General features: G+C 44.0%; 2 protein-coding genes across 2 annotated transcripts; both read left to right on the plus strand.

Moving 5' to 3' along the window:
- The first annotated feature begins 2,564 nt into the window (after positions 1-2,564).
- Positions 2,565-4,279, plus strand: zgc:112001 (uncharacterized protein LOC550384 homolog). The gene has a single exon (XM_068708296.1). The coding sequence runs from the start codon at positions 2,785-2,787 to the stop codon at positions 3,709-3,711; it is 927 nt and encodes a 308-aa protein (XP_068564397.1). The 5' UTR covers positions 2,565-2,784; the 3' UTR covers positions 3,712-4,279.
- A 2,604-nt stretch (positions 4,280-6,883) lies between these two features.
- On the plus strand, positions 6,884-12,773 carry olfcb1 (olfactory receptor C family, b1). Its single transcript, XM_068708297.1, has 6 exons — positions 6,884-7,086; positions 7,952-8,243; positions 9,149-9,991; positions 10,163-10,378; positions 11,279-11,396; positions 11,535-12,773. The coding sequence occupies exons 1-6, from the start codon at positions 6,884-6,886 to the stop codon at positions 12,671-12,673; spliced, it is 2,811 nt and encodes a 936-aa protein (XP_068564398.1). The 3' UTR covers positions 12,674-12,773.
- The last annotated feature ends 488 nt before the right edge of the window (positions 12,774-13,261 follow it).

Here is a 13,261-nt window from a genome sequence, read left to right on the forward strand (position 1 = left end):
ATTAGAGCTGACCACTAGTAAGTGGATCTGAAGTTAAAAAGATGTTCCGTCAAGATGAAAGTCTTGTTGTTTCCTCGGCTTTCTACCACATCTCATGGCCTTCCTCTGGCAGATTTTCTCAAGCGGTTGCACACGTAAGGCCAAGAGATGGGGTTGAACGTTTTTTCAAACAGGAAGTCAGAAGGACCTTGCATTGAGAATTGTTTTTTTTGTCAAACCACTATTTTCAAGGATGAAGCTTCAAGCTCGATTTTAAAGTTGTATTGTTTGTCATTTTTTCCCCCCGTCTGTCCTCGATGAAATGTCTTGCCTTTTGCTCTTTAATTCGTGTTGTGGGTGGCGCAGCGGGTTTACCACCTATATCGTGGACGGTAAAGAACTACGAAAACATTAGAAAGAGAGTTTTTCCATCACCTCGTCCATCTTTTCCAAGTCTGAGCTTTAAATCATTCCCTTGTATCTTGTTTTGTTTAATCTGGTCACAAACAGCTTTCCACAGGAACCACATCCTGACTCTGTACTGTACATGTACACACACACACACACACACACACACACACACACACACACACACACACACACACACACACACACACACACACACACACACACACACACGATTGATTTCAATCTTCTTATCTCACACTTGCAAGCAACCAGATAAGTGTATTTCCCAGAATGTTTAACTATTTCATAAGAATGTGGTCAAACTGTACAGATGTCTTTTACACCTGCGTGAGATCTGAATGCAGTGTAAGCCAGATCCAGAATATAAATGCATTATTACCTTCGTAAACATGTTTTTCCCTAAAATATGCAGTTCACATGTGGAAATGGGATCATTAGATCAACATTTGACTCATTAGCTCATAATTGGACTGTCGTATTTCTTGTTATTTCATCTCCTTTAAATTGTTGTCGTATTTCTCAGCAATCCATCCGTTGCATTATTCATATCTTCACCCTCCTGTGTCCCAGGTAACCTAGAAGACGCGCAGACCGCGTTGTGATGTACACATTGTTAGAATCTGTTCCATCTCTGCACATCCGTCGTTGTGTTCAGACGTCGACTATACATTTAAAGTCCACGTTCAGTAAGTCACCACTGCCCCGGTGTGGTCAAAGATGATTACTACACCACTCTGATGCTTCATGCGCACTGTGCTGCGGGACGCGTACGCGAAGCACACATGATGATAAAAGACACCGTCACAGAGAAATTGTCTCTTGAAGAGAATGTTGTTTAAAGGGGCAAATCTGTAACGGATAGAAATGTGTTCAAATGTGCAGCTAATTATCTAATGTGTTTCTCATTTCTGTAAACAATTAATCCATTTCTGTTCATCTGTAAATCTATGGATGATACAGTAGGGAAGCATGTGCATGTGGACATGCTTGCATGCATGACTGTATGACGTATACCTTGTTTAAAAAGAAGGGGAACTCATCCTTGATGTATTCCAGACTGTTGAAAACTCTTCTCACGCATGAACCTGGAAGCTGCCATGAAGAACGACCCGGTATGTTTCTGAACCGAACTTTTGTTGCCTGAACTTTCTTTGAAAGTGGAAGTTTACTTTGAAAGGATACTTAGCATTTAATAAGCGGAAACTGAAACACCGACCCTGCGGCGTCCAAATCTGACGACAGGGGAACCTCGAGCGTCTGACTACCTGCTCACTCTGCATAGCCTTGCTGTTTCTGCAGAAACACAACGTGTATGTTTTTGTGCTTTGAGGTCATGTTGCGTGACATTCGGATATCTTATCTCAGTGCAGAGTGCAGGCAGCATGCCGTTCTGCCACTAGAGGGCGCCGTATCCTCAGCAGAAGGTTTGTGCTCGTGATTATCGTTCAGACACAGTTTATGTCCTCATTTATGAAAAGAAAGTACAAAATAAAACAGGCTGAAGTCTACTGGCTATGGAATAATTTAGATTAAAAGCAGTTGGTGAATGAGTAAAAATCTGCACACGAGTTTAACACAATATCATAATAAGCAGATTGAGTTGAGGGTTTAGAATAAAGTGAATAAATTGAACAAAATTAAAATGACTGGAATGTGTAACAATAATTACAGATGTAATGTGAGACATTAGTGGAATATAGAGGAAGCTCTCTGTGAAAATGCTCTTGATAAATAACATACAGTTACAAGTTTTGTTTTTACAGCAGTTTATGGCGACATTATATTAATTAAAGCATTTTTTGGAGAATATTCTGCGCTTCTTGGGATCACCTCAGAGCTTACTTAAGGTTAAGATTAAGTATCTCAGTTTTACAAAATGAAAACACAGGTCTTATATTCATAACTGAGATCAAAAAATAATTAAGGAACTGTAAAAGTAATTTAGAAACAGGTGAATGAGGGTCCACTTTATCCACTTCATATCCACATGATTCTCTAAATCATGTAATGTTCTGAAAACATGAAGAGTGCAGTCCTCCGGTTCTAGTTATGACTGCGGTATTAACCCTTCTGGAGCTATTTTGAACACATTTGTCAATAAAGTTTCCGAGACTCTTTTTGACGTGATTGCAATATGCGCATGCGTACAAGCTGAATACTGCAGAGAGCGAAAGAAGGAATTCCGCAGCTGTCATCGAGCGTGCAGGAATGTGACGGTTGAAGACGGGGAGGCAGTCCGCCCTTTAGCCTGTTGTCCTCAGTAAACACAATGTGTGTCTTTGTCTCTGTCACTCCTTAGCGCTTCAAAGTCATGCTTCCGGAGCGATGAAGGGACGCCGCGTAGCCCGTTGAGGACGTAACTTTACCCGGGTCGCCATGGCCTCTCTAGCCGTCAGTTCGGCGGCTCAGAGTTTCGAGGAGCATCGCAAGTCCTTCTCGCTGTTCTTCTACCGGGCTGTGCGGGACCTGAAGCCGGTCTGGATGCTGGAGGACATGCGCACGATGGAGACGTTTTACCGGGAGGAGGACTGCAGCCACAGGACTTACAGCCCGTCGGAGGCGCTGCTCTACGCCATAGTCCACGACCACCAGGCGTACGCGCGCTATCTGCTCAACCGGTACGTCCACGAAGCGCTGGCGAAGCCCGGGGAGCGCTTCTGCCGCTGCCCGTCCCCGGCATCCCCACACCTGGCCATGGCCGTCCGCTACGACCGGCGCTACATTCTCGGCCTCATCTTGCGGGAGACCCACCGGATAACCGGCTCGCCCTCCTCCTCCCCCTCTTCCTCCTCCTTCTTCTGCGCGGACCGAGCCGGTTGTTTCCACATGGAGGACGGCGGAACCCCTTTGCATCTGGCCTGCGAGCTCCTGCGACCCGAGGCGGTCGTCATGCTGCTGGGGAGCGGGGCGTCCCCGCACGCGCTGGACCGCGACGGCTCGACGCCGCTGGACGTGCTTCTGGAGAAACTCGCGGACTGCGGCAAGGAGGCGACCGGCGCGGGGATCAGGAGGCAGTGTCTGGACAACCTGCTCATGTTCATGCCGAAGGTTCACTTTAAGATGAAGGGGGCTCTGAGCAGGGAGCCGGAGCGCTGGAGCGAGGTGCTGGGCGAGGAGACCTACAAGTACCTGGCGGACAGGAGGCCCGCGCCGCTGATCCTCGCCGCCATGCAGACTGTCCTGAAGCAGCTGAGCCCTGCGACCTTCCCGGACAGCCTGCACGAGCTGCCCATCCCGTCCTCCCTTAAACCACCGGGGCTGCTGCCTGTGACCCAGCGGGACAGGCAGAGGGTGGTGGTGTAGCAGCAGCCTTCAGCGTGACATTGGTGCATGCTCCACTATTTTAGCATGGTGTGTGTGTGTGTGTGTGTGTGTGTGTGTGTGTGTGTGTGTGTGTGTGTGTGTGTGTGTGTGTGGCCTGTATGGCTACAAAGAGGTAACACTTCATTATAGGGCTGCACCGATACTCAATCAGGGAACAAAATGAATGAATCGTATCTACAGTGTGGCTTCATACACACTGATTGGCCACTGATTGATTTACTGATTGATTTAGTTCAGCAGGGAAACAAACAGCCATATTCTGTTTACGCTAATCCAGGCATTAATTAATAAGCAGTGTGTTTGTCTAACCTCCTGCTACAGTGTTACCTGCTTAACCTGTTTAAGCCTCTGTGTCACACCAGAGGAGTAGAGCCACTCTGATGACGGTCTACTGTGTTACTGTTGATTTTTTTTTATTTATTTGGGGTTTTATTTGAATGTAATGTTGAAGAAACTATAAGTGGTCTTATAGATCATTTGAGAACAGTCAGGCGACTTGAGAACTCTCTGGATTGATTTTTTTAAAATAAATCTGAATTTGAGTGTTGATCTGACGTTGTCTTTCTTGACTCCATGAAGGCCGTCGGAAAACACATTTGTTGACGTCCCGTCGACTCAAACAAAGGAAGAAGTCGACATGCCGTCCAGTGTGGAAGGTCGTTCTTCACAAAAACACACACAGCTTGACTCAAGGTCCAGCTTTTTTGTTTCCGGAGCTTTCTACCACGGCCCGCAAACTTCTCACTGAGAAAACTCCACCGTCGGCTCTTTCTACGAAGCCCCCTTGTCTATAATGCATTATAAGCATACGTATTATCTGCTTATAGCACTTATAATGCACCAATCATAGCACATCATAAAGCATGTTATGCTTTATAATTGCTGGTCGCTCGCTGACATTTTCTTCGCAAGGATCATAATGTATGACAATTCCTATAGTTGTAATACATTAAAATGCACGATAATCACGGTTATAATACACAAATATGTAAAAAATATTAAAGAACACACAAAGCATCATTCATTTTCACTTTACTCAAAGCAAAGAATGAGCAACGTGTGAAATCGTGATACTTGGCCTTATGAATCCCTGTGAATGCTTTATAAAGTGCGTATAACAATAATAATACAGTGCTGTAAGCGGATTATAACGTGTATAATATGTATATATGAAGCAGATATGTATTTTGTCTATTGCACCATATAAAATCAAAATATGATGCTTTGTAACTTCAGGTGAACTGACCCTTATTTACTCAAAACTTTATTATAGTCGTCGTTATACATTAGGTACATATATATGAAAATGTAACCGCTGCATTTAATCCATCCCTAGCATATTGGGAGCAGTGGGCTGCTGAGAAGCCCCCGGGGAGCGGTTAGGGGTTCGGCGCCTTGCTCGGGGACACTTCGGCACAGGACGCGCAGCAGCCGAGGGTCGAACCGGCGACCTCGCAGTTGGGACTGAAGTGGAAAAGGACCGGTTGTGGGTTTTTACAACATAACCCCTGTGAGTCACTAGCAACGTAAGATGAGTTTTCTAAAGGGACTCTGTGCTCAGACACACACTTTCTTTTCATATGCAGCTATATTCTTTCATATTCAACAGTTCTTAGTTATACAGTAATGTGTCATACACAGACCTAACACAGGTAAATGATCTATTTCTTGAATGAATACAAAGGTGCCTTTTATGCCTCTCCCTTCTGCATGATCCTCTTAGTCTTTGGGTTTCGTGCTGTTAGGTTGGGGTTGTCAGAAACGCATATGACAAGACTTTAATTGTATGCGGTGACCCAGGATATGTAGCGCAAAGTACAGCAGCATGCGGCACAAGTTCCTCCTTTAGATCTTTTTAGTTCCTCCTTAATGATTTGCTGGGAGTCGGAGAGAGGCTGCCTGTCTTGTTTGAGTTGTCCTGCCCGTCTTAAAGGCTGTTTCTTTTTCTCGCGTAAAACATCTGCATTGAAAGAACATGAACAAAAATGTGTAATATGTGTAATTAAAGACCTTTTGTGTTGCTCAGAGGCCATCCACCAACCGGCCTGCTAGCTGGATGTGTTTCACTGCTCCAGGGTCGGGATGGCGTGTCACCCTCATTTCCTGTCCGAACATCTGCGCTGGCCAACGTGGCCCCATAGCTCCAGTGATCCATGTGAAGGCCGCTGCGTGTGCAACATGTTTGGCTGTAAAATCACCAGCAGAGGGAAGCACTGTCAAAGGTTTTAACACAACGGTCCCTCGTGCTCATCGTGATCCTGCAGAAATACAAAAGGTCGTTCATTGTAATTACAGTTTCAGAAACTAAACATTAAGCCACCACTGACTTCATCAGACTTTTTATTCATTAATACATTGAGATTCAGGCAATTATTATGTGTAATCTGATAAATGAAGTCAAATAAACTACTATACAAATTGAAGTGAACTTTCACAGGTTTCATTTTCCCACAAAGGGTTGGACAATGAAATAGAAGTTTAAACATAATCCTAATATGTCAATTAGAATAGAATACATTAAAATAGAATGAAATAACAATAGATTCTTCTCATGTGGGCTCTGCGCAGGCACCTCACCTCACTGATATCACTGTTGCTGGGCAGACGGGTACTAATGATGTTCTGGGCCGTGAGCATCCCGTACCAGTTTGTAATGTTTCCAGACAGGATGCTTTCTATTCATTTAACAAGAGGCCTGGAACAGGATCTAGCTTTACTAAGTGTATCAAGTGGAGTTGTGTGATCACCACGTCAGGTCCGGTCTGAACACCTACAGGCAATTATATTGTAAGTGGCAAATAAATAACCAGCATTTTTTGGAATTGGTTGATCAAACCGCTCATTTCATTGTGACTCTCTACTAAGAAGGGCCTCTGCAGAACCCTGGACCTCACTTCGGGAACCACAGAAACAGTCTGCCTTGTTATTCAATGCAACACTTGCAGATCTCATTTGCAGATCTTTGGTACTTTACTTCCTGAAAGGAAGGAAGGAAGGAGGAGGATGAAACGTGATGCATAGGACATTCTTTTTGGTTCCTCTTGAAAACAGGTTTCTTTGCATGTCACTGCGTCTTTGCACCACCCAAAGTCCACATGAGAGGAAAGTGTTCTTGCACACAGAAGTGGTTTTCCACCGAAGGCCATTCAGGATGCAGATGTGTGGTCCGCCGTGCAGCTTCTTCTGGGCCCTGATGATACTGATCCCGGCTTGTGTGGACGGGTGCGACTTCGATCAGTCAGTTTGCGGCGCTCACGCTTCTGGGGACATCGTGATCGGTATAATGTTGCCGTGTCATCGTAAAGTGGCGGCTCTCCAGGAGCGGATCAGACCTGACAGCTTCCACTGCTTAGAGTGAGTACAAGAAAATAGACATTTGCTACGTTAGATGGTCATCATATATGTGTGAGGAAGTATATCCTTCATTCTAAGTGTGTGGGTTGTAGTAAAAAAGTCCCTTTTAATATTAATATTTCTCCCTAACTGTTTTCTCTTTTGCCATATTCATTCATAAAAATAAAAAAATGACACGATAGGAATAATAAAATAGCTACAAATTGAGTCGTATCCATTTATAGTATGTTTACAGAATTATAAAAAAAGAAACCGTGGGAAATATATGTGTGTGTATAGGCATAACCTACTAATGTTAATATTAATAATTTGTGTGATGGGTGTAATAAATCAAACAGTGTAATAAAAAAAATCTTTTCTCTTGCTATGCTCTTAATATTTTTTATTTGAGCGTAATGACTCGTTTTTACAGTATGCATTTGAAGGATATAGCAACGATGTCAAACTGATTCAGCTGTGAAAATAGGTTAAAAGTAAAATGCATACCTCCTTCCAACCTCTCGAGAATCATTATTACACAATGTTTTACCATGAGATTGTTCGAAATCCACAAAAACATCCTGAAAATGAAGAAAATCAAACATTGTGAGAGGTTTTATGGAGCAGAGCCGGAGAGTTGTCAAGCTGTCTGATGCTACGCTTTGATTGGCTCGTCCGCGTTTGAGGGGCGGGACTCAGTGGAGGGTTTAATTAAAGTGTGGGGGTGCAGTCTTTTCCATCGTTCTTCAGTTCTGTGGTCCTAGAAGATTCTCAATAAACACTTCTCATCTTCAGCATGGAGGTGTGGTCTTCTGCAGACTTCCACTATGAACTCAAACACCTCTAACCAAAAATGTCTAAAAGATAATTTGATGTTTTTCCCCAGTTTTGATCTGGAGTCATTTCTGAGATCCTTGGCTGTAATCCATGAAATCGAGGCGATAAATGCAGCCGGCTTCCTCCCAGGAGTGCGTCTCGGATATTTGATGTGCGACACGTGCTCCTCTGCCAGCAAGGCGTTGCAGAGCGTCGGGTACATGCTGGAAGTCAACGGCTCTCTCAATGTGATGTGCGACTACACCAACTACAGGCCCAGAGTCAAGATCGTTTTAGGAGCCCTGTACTCCGAGGTGTCCATCGTCGTGGCCAGACTGCTGACTGTGTACATGGTCCCTCTAGTAAGTCACAAACACTGTCTGATCAGCTACGGGTGCTTCAGGCTAGAATGACCTGTGTTTTGTGGAGGCTTTAATGTTTCAGCCGCATTTGTTGAAGAATTACTACAACACATTGGGAAATACGTTTGGCTTCTTATAGGGAGTTGGATGAAATCTATCATTTTCAAACACAGGTCATTTTCGATGTATCGATGCCTGATGCTGGCTATAATAAGACCAATTTGGAACAGTTGGAAGGCAAATGTTCAGTATTTTGGCCAAATGTTTGCCCCTACTTCCAGTCTTTGTGCTAAAATAGCTCAACCACATCCTAGTACAATCTTTTCACTGAACCCACAAAGGCTAAATTGTTGTTTTTCTTCTCATCTAACAGTAAGACATAAAACAAGCATATTTCACAGAAGGATTATAAGTTTGTAGTATTTGCAATATTTGTAGTATTCTAGTACTAAATCAAATTTCGTAGTGTTTCTAATCCCACTAAGGGCCGTTTCACACCTGAGTCTGTACCAGGGTTCACATTTACGGTTCATTTTGGTTTCACGTTGCAATTTATGTGAGCGCACATTAACGACTAGACGTTACATTATTGTTATGACGTGACATACCAACGTCCGGACGTCATCGTGGCTCTTTTTGTTTTGATGTTCTTTTTTCTGGTTCTGACGATATTCTACCAGAGCTTCCTGTAATTGTTCAAAAAGTCCGACCCATCTAAAAAAAAATGTACTGTACCACGGCTCAATTTGGCTGTTTGGTCCGGACCGTGGAACGATGGAGGTGTGAAAGGGCCCTGAAATTAAAAAAATGTACACTTACTGTTGTTCAAATCAAAAACAGAACTTGTGAAAAATAAATGTAATTCTAATTTTTATAATCTTTTTATTTCATAATCTTCTTATCAGATGAGCAGCACATCCTCTGCACCAGACCTGAGCAATAAGCTGCGCTACCCAGTGTTCATGCGCACTATTCCCAGCGATAAGCATCAGACCAAAGCAGTGGCCACGATCATGCATCACTTTGGCTGGAACTGGGTCGGGGTTGTGTATGGCGACGACGAGTACGGCAGCGCAGCTTTCCAGAGCTTCCTCAGGGATGCTGAGGCAAATAGCGTGTGCTTGGCTTACCAGGAGGCGTTGCCTAGTTACCTCGATCATCCGCTCAGCCTGCAACGCATCAAGCGAGTCGCCGAGCTGATCCGCTCCTCCGACGCCCAGGTGGTGCTGCTGATCCTTAAGGCGGAACTGGTGGAGGTCCTCTTTAAGGAAATGATCAGGACCAACACATCAAGGACCTGGATCGCCAGTGATGCCTGGTCCAAGAACAGGGCCCTCGCCCAAATGGAAGGAATCAATAAGGTCGGGGACATCTTGGGCTTGACGTTTGTTTCGGAAAAGAGCGAATCGTTTGATGACTATCTCAAGAATCTCACAGCAACCCCAGGAGGTTACAACCACTTTATCGAAGAATACAAGAACCTGAGATTCAACTGCAGCGCAGAATGTTTCTCAAACAAGCCTCCGTCTTATTGCCCCACGCCTGATCTCCTGAGAATGAAATCGACCGATGCATGCACTTTCAAGGATCCCCAAGAGCAAAATGATGACTTTCTCGTAAAGACTCTGGATACAAGTGAAACCTTCCTTCACAAAGTAGCAGTGAGGGCCACAGCCAATGCTCTCAAAGAGCTACTAAAGTGCAACAGTTCATCGTGCTCGGGAGAGATTAATTTCCCACCATGGAAGGTGAGAATGGATATCATAATCAGATAAGAACAGATTTAAATCTGTAGCTTCCTTATAATTTAGGAATTACAATGTAGTGTGCGTTTCTAACCCTTGGAATTCTCATGAATAACAGTTTAATTAATGCAAAAGGACCCATTTTAATTGACATTCCACCCTTTTGCTTTGCAGCTTCTTAAGGAACTGAAGAAAGTTAAGTTTGAGTTTAACAACCATAATTTCTACTTTGACAAAAATGGCGATTTTCTAAGTTTCTATGATCTTATCATGTGGGAACAAGATGGACACCGCAGACGATTTCAAAAGATTGGGAAATACCATGTCCTTGATGAAGAAATAGAGATCGATTTTAAAAACATCATCTGGTTTTCAACAGCCAATACCACGGTGAGTCAAGAGAAAAGGTCATGTGGTCAGGAAATACCTCACGCTTTAAACTGCTTTTCAGACCATAAAACACTCTGAAAAAACCTCTAATCCAGGGATTAGGAACCTTTTGAGGGATTCATTGCGCTGTGAGAAACTACAATAGGCTGGTTTGAACTTCCCTCTCAAGTTGATCAACCTGTTCTTGTTCCTTATGTTTCCTTAAATCCGCAGCTTGGTCAGCGCGCCTCAGTGTCTGACACTGACTAGTTTGCTACGCACCGGGCTTGCAACTAATTCCAACGTAAACACACTCGTGTTTGCCCAGGAGACTGTTGTTTGTGCCCCGTGCCAAACTAGAAGTTGTAATTTTGTCCAGTGAGAAGCACTTTATTCCTAAACCCAACTAATTGGTACTGTTGCCTTACAACCTAAACTTCCAGTGAAGACGGAAGAAGTTTTATTTTGAAAGGACACAATGCAAATAACGAGCGTATATTGACGCTAAAAAGGGGCAAATAGAGCTGCAGGATTTGACCCACTGGGTTGAGAACGTGTTGTCACTTTATATGAACAACTGATTGTAACACCATGGATGCATTCAAGAAGAGTTATGCAGATTTAGATGTGATAGGACGACACATTGCATGGCCCCCTCATCTGGGGACCACGAGTATCCCGACCGGTAGGAATATGGGAATGAAGTTTGTCATTTGATAAAAACAACAGTTAATTGATGTTCATTTCAACAACCAGGGCTCATGTGAGATTTTGAGTATGACTATAAACCCCAGTACGTTTCAGCTTTTCAGAACCGAGACCAAGTTTGGTGGAACAAAGGCTAGCTTAAACATGTACAGGCTATCTCCCTGCAGACCGCTCCGTTACAGTTACTCTTGTTCTCTGGTTTCGCTCTCTCAGATCCCTCAGTACAGATGCTCGGAGCGCTGCGCCCCTGGCTCAGTGAAGAAGATCCTGAACATATACTGCTGTTACAACTGCACGCCTTGTCTGGAGGGGACCTTCACAGATGCCTGGGGTGTGACTCACTGACATTCTGATGTTGTGTTTAATTTAACTTGTGGCTGTCCCCATAGTGTATTTAAATAATGCTTGATTTCTAGCTAACTAAACCATGATTTTGCCTAACATGTACATCACCATCTTCTCTTAACAGATCTCCATACCTGCAAAGCGTGTCCCAATGGAACCTGGTCCCTCAAGGGCTGGACTCAGTGCATGCCGAGATCTGAGTCCTACCTGCGATGGGAAGATACTCATCCCATCATCATGATCACAGCCACGGTCTTTGGTATCTTGCTCTTGTTTGTTATCTTCGTTGTCTTTTTGGTGAACAGAGATTCCACACCTATGAAAAGAGCCGAGGTGAGGTTGTCTTGCGTTATGATGGCCGGTCTGTCGGTGAGCTTCGCAAGTGTGATATGCTTCATAGGCAAGCCCAATGTACACCTCTGCCGGGCCCGCCAGGTAATGTATGCCATGGGCTTCACCCTGTGTGTGTCCTGCATCCTTGTCAAGGCCTACCGCACCTTCCTGGCTTTCCTTCCCTTTGGTCAGCTGACTTGCAGGCGACTGAACAAACTCTATAAGCCGACTGTAATTGTCCTCGTCATAACTGCTCTCCAGGGTATCATCTGTCTTCTCTGGCTTGTCTTTGACTCCCCTGACATTGATCCCACACCTCCGTCCCCACAAAGCATGATCAAACTAATCCAGTGTAGTGAAGGTCCCACGTACATAGGTTTTGGCTTCATGTTGGTCTACATAGCTCTGCTAGCATTGGTCGGCTTCCTCTTGGCCGTCAAAGGCAGGAAGGTTCCGCAGGAGTTCAGCGAAACGGGCTACATAATCTTCAGCATGCTGATGTACTTGTTTGTTTGGGTGTGTTTTATCCCAGTCTATATCACCAACAATGAAAATGCCTCTCCTGTGCAGGCTTCAGCCATTCTGGTGTCCACTTATGGCATCATCTTCTGCCATTTCTTACCCAAGTGCTACGAAGCCCTCAGGGGGTCAAAGACGGATACACTGGAGAGCATTCTGAGGCGATGGCGAGTCAAACTTGATTTGGTGACAGACGTAGACGTACATGTCCCTGAAATTAATACATCCTCGGTAACGAGTAACAAGTTTTCCATATCAAGCACAACAACTATGTTGAGAAGCTCAGGGACGCTGAGCGAGGTCAGCCCGACAGATTCAGAGTTGATCATAGCCCCTATGTCCAATAAAAAGACGCAGGCCTATACGAGGCTAGGAACAAAACTGAGGAGACGTAGGAGCATATCCATCTAAGACTGGTTCCAAGGAAATTTGATATGTACTGTACTGCTGTGATCATTTATTATACGATTTTCCCTTTTTGTGCAATCTTTGTGCTGTAAATCCAAGTTAAAATGAGTTCTTTTCTCTAAGCTGTTGTATTCTTCAATGTACAGACAACCAAAGAGGACTCATGTGTATTGTGTACAGTTAAAAGTAATATTAAAGCAAAAAATGCTTTTTAAAGCCTTGTTGTAAATTGTTTCCATCATATGTGCACCGTTTTCCGTTTATCATAACCCAAAGTCTGCATCTTAACAGATCAACAAGGTGGGTACTGTAGCTAAGCAGGATAACTTGCTACTTAACGTAGCCTTCTTTGTGTCAAGGTGATGTGAATCTACGCAGAATATAAAAACTGGTGTTCAGAACGTTAAAACGACGTGCCTTGGTGGGGCATTATTGTTTCAGGTACTGGTGAGACAATGAAATACAGTTCAGGAAGTTCCACATGTATGTCTATGCACATATGTACATGTATTGTCAAGATTGCCATCCGGTATAATTCATCAGGTTTTCTTCAGGTGTTTGATACTTTTCAGCAACTGACGAAGCCCAACT

Source organism: Cebidichthys violaceus, unplaced genomic scaffold (assembly GCF_023349555.1).
Source record: "Cebidichthys violaceus isolate CVI_PGR_0920_01 unplaced genomic scaffold, fCebVio1.0.p SCAF_14, whole genome shotgun sequence".
In the NCBI taxonomy this organism is placed as follows: domain Eukaryota; kingdom Metazoa; phylum Chordata; class Actinopteri; order Perciformes; family Stichaeidae; genus Cebidichthys; species Cebidichthys violaceus.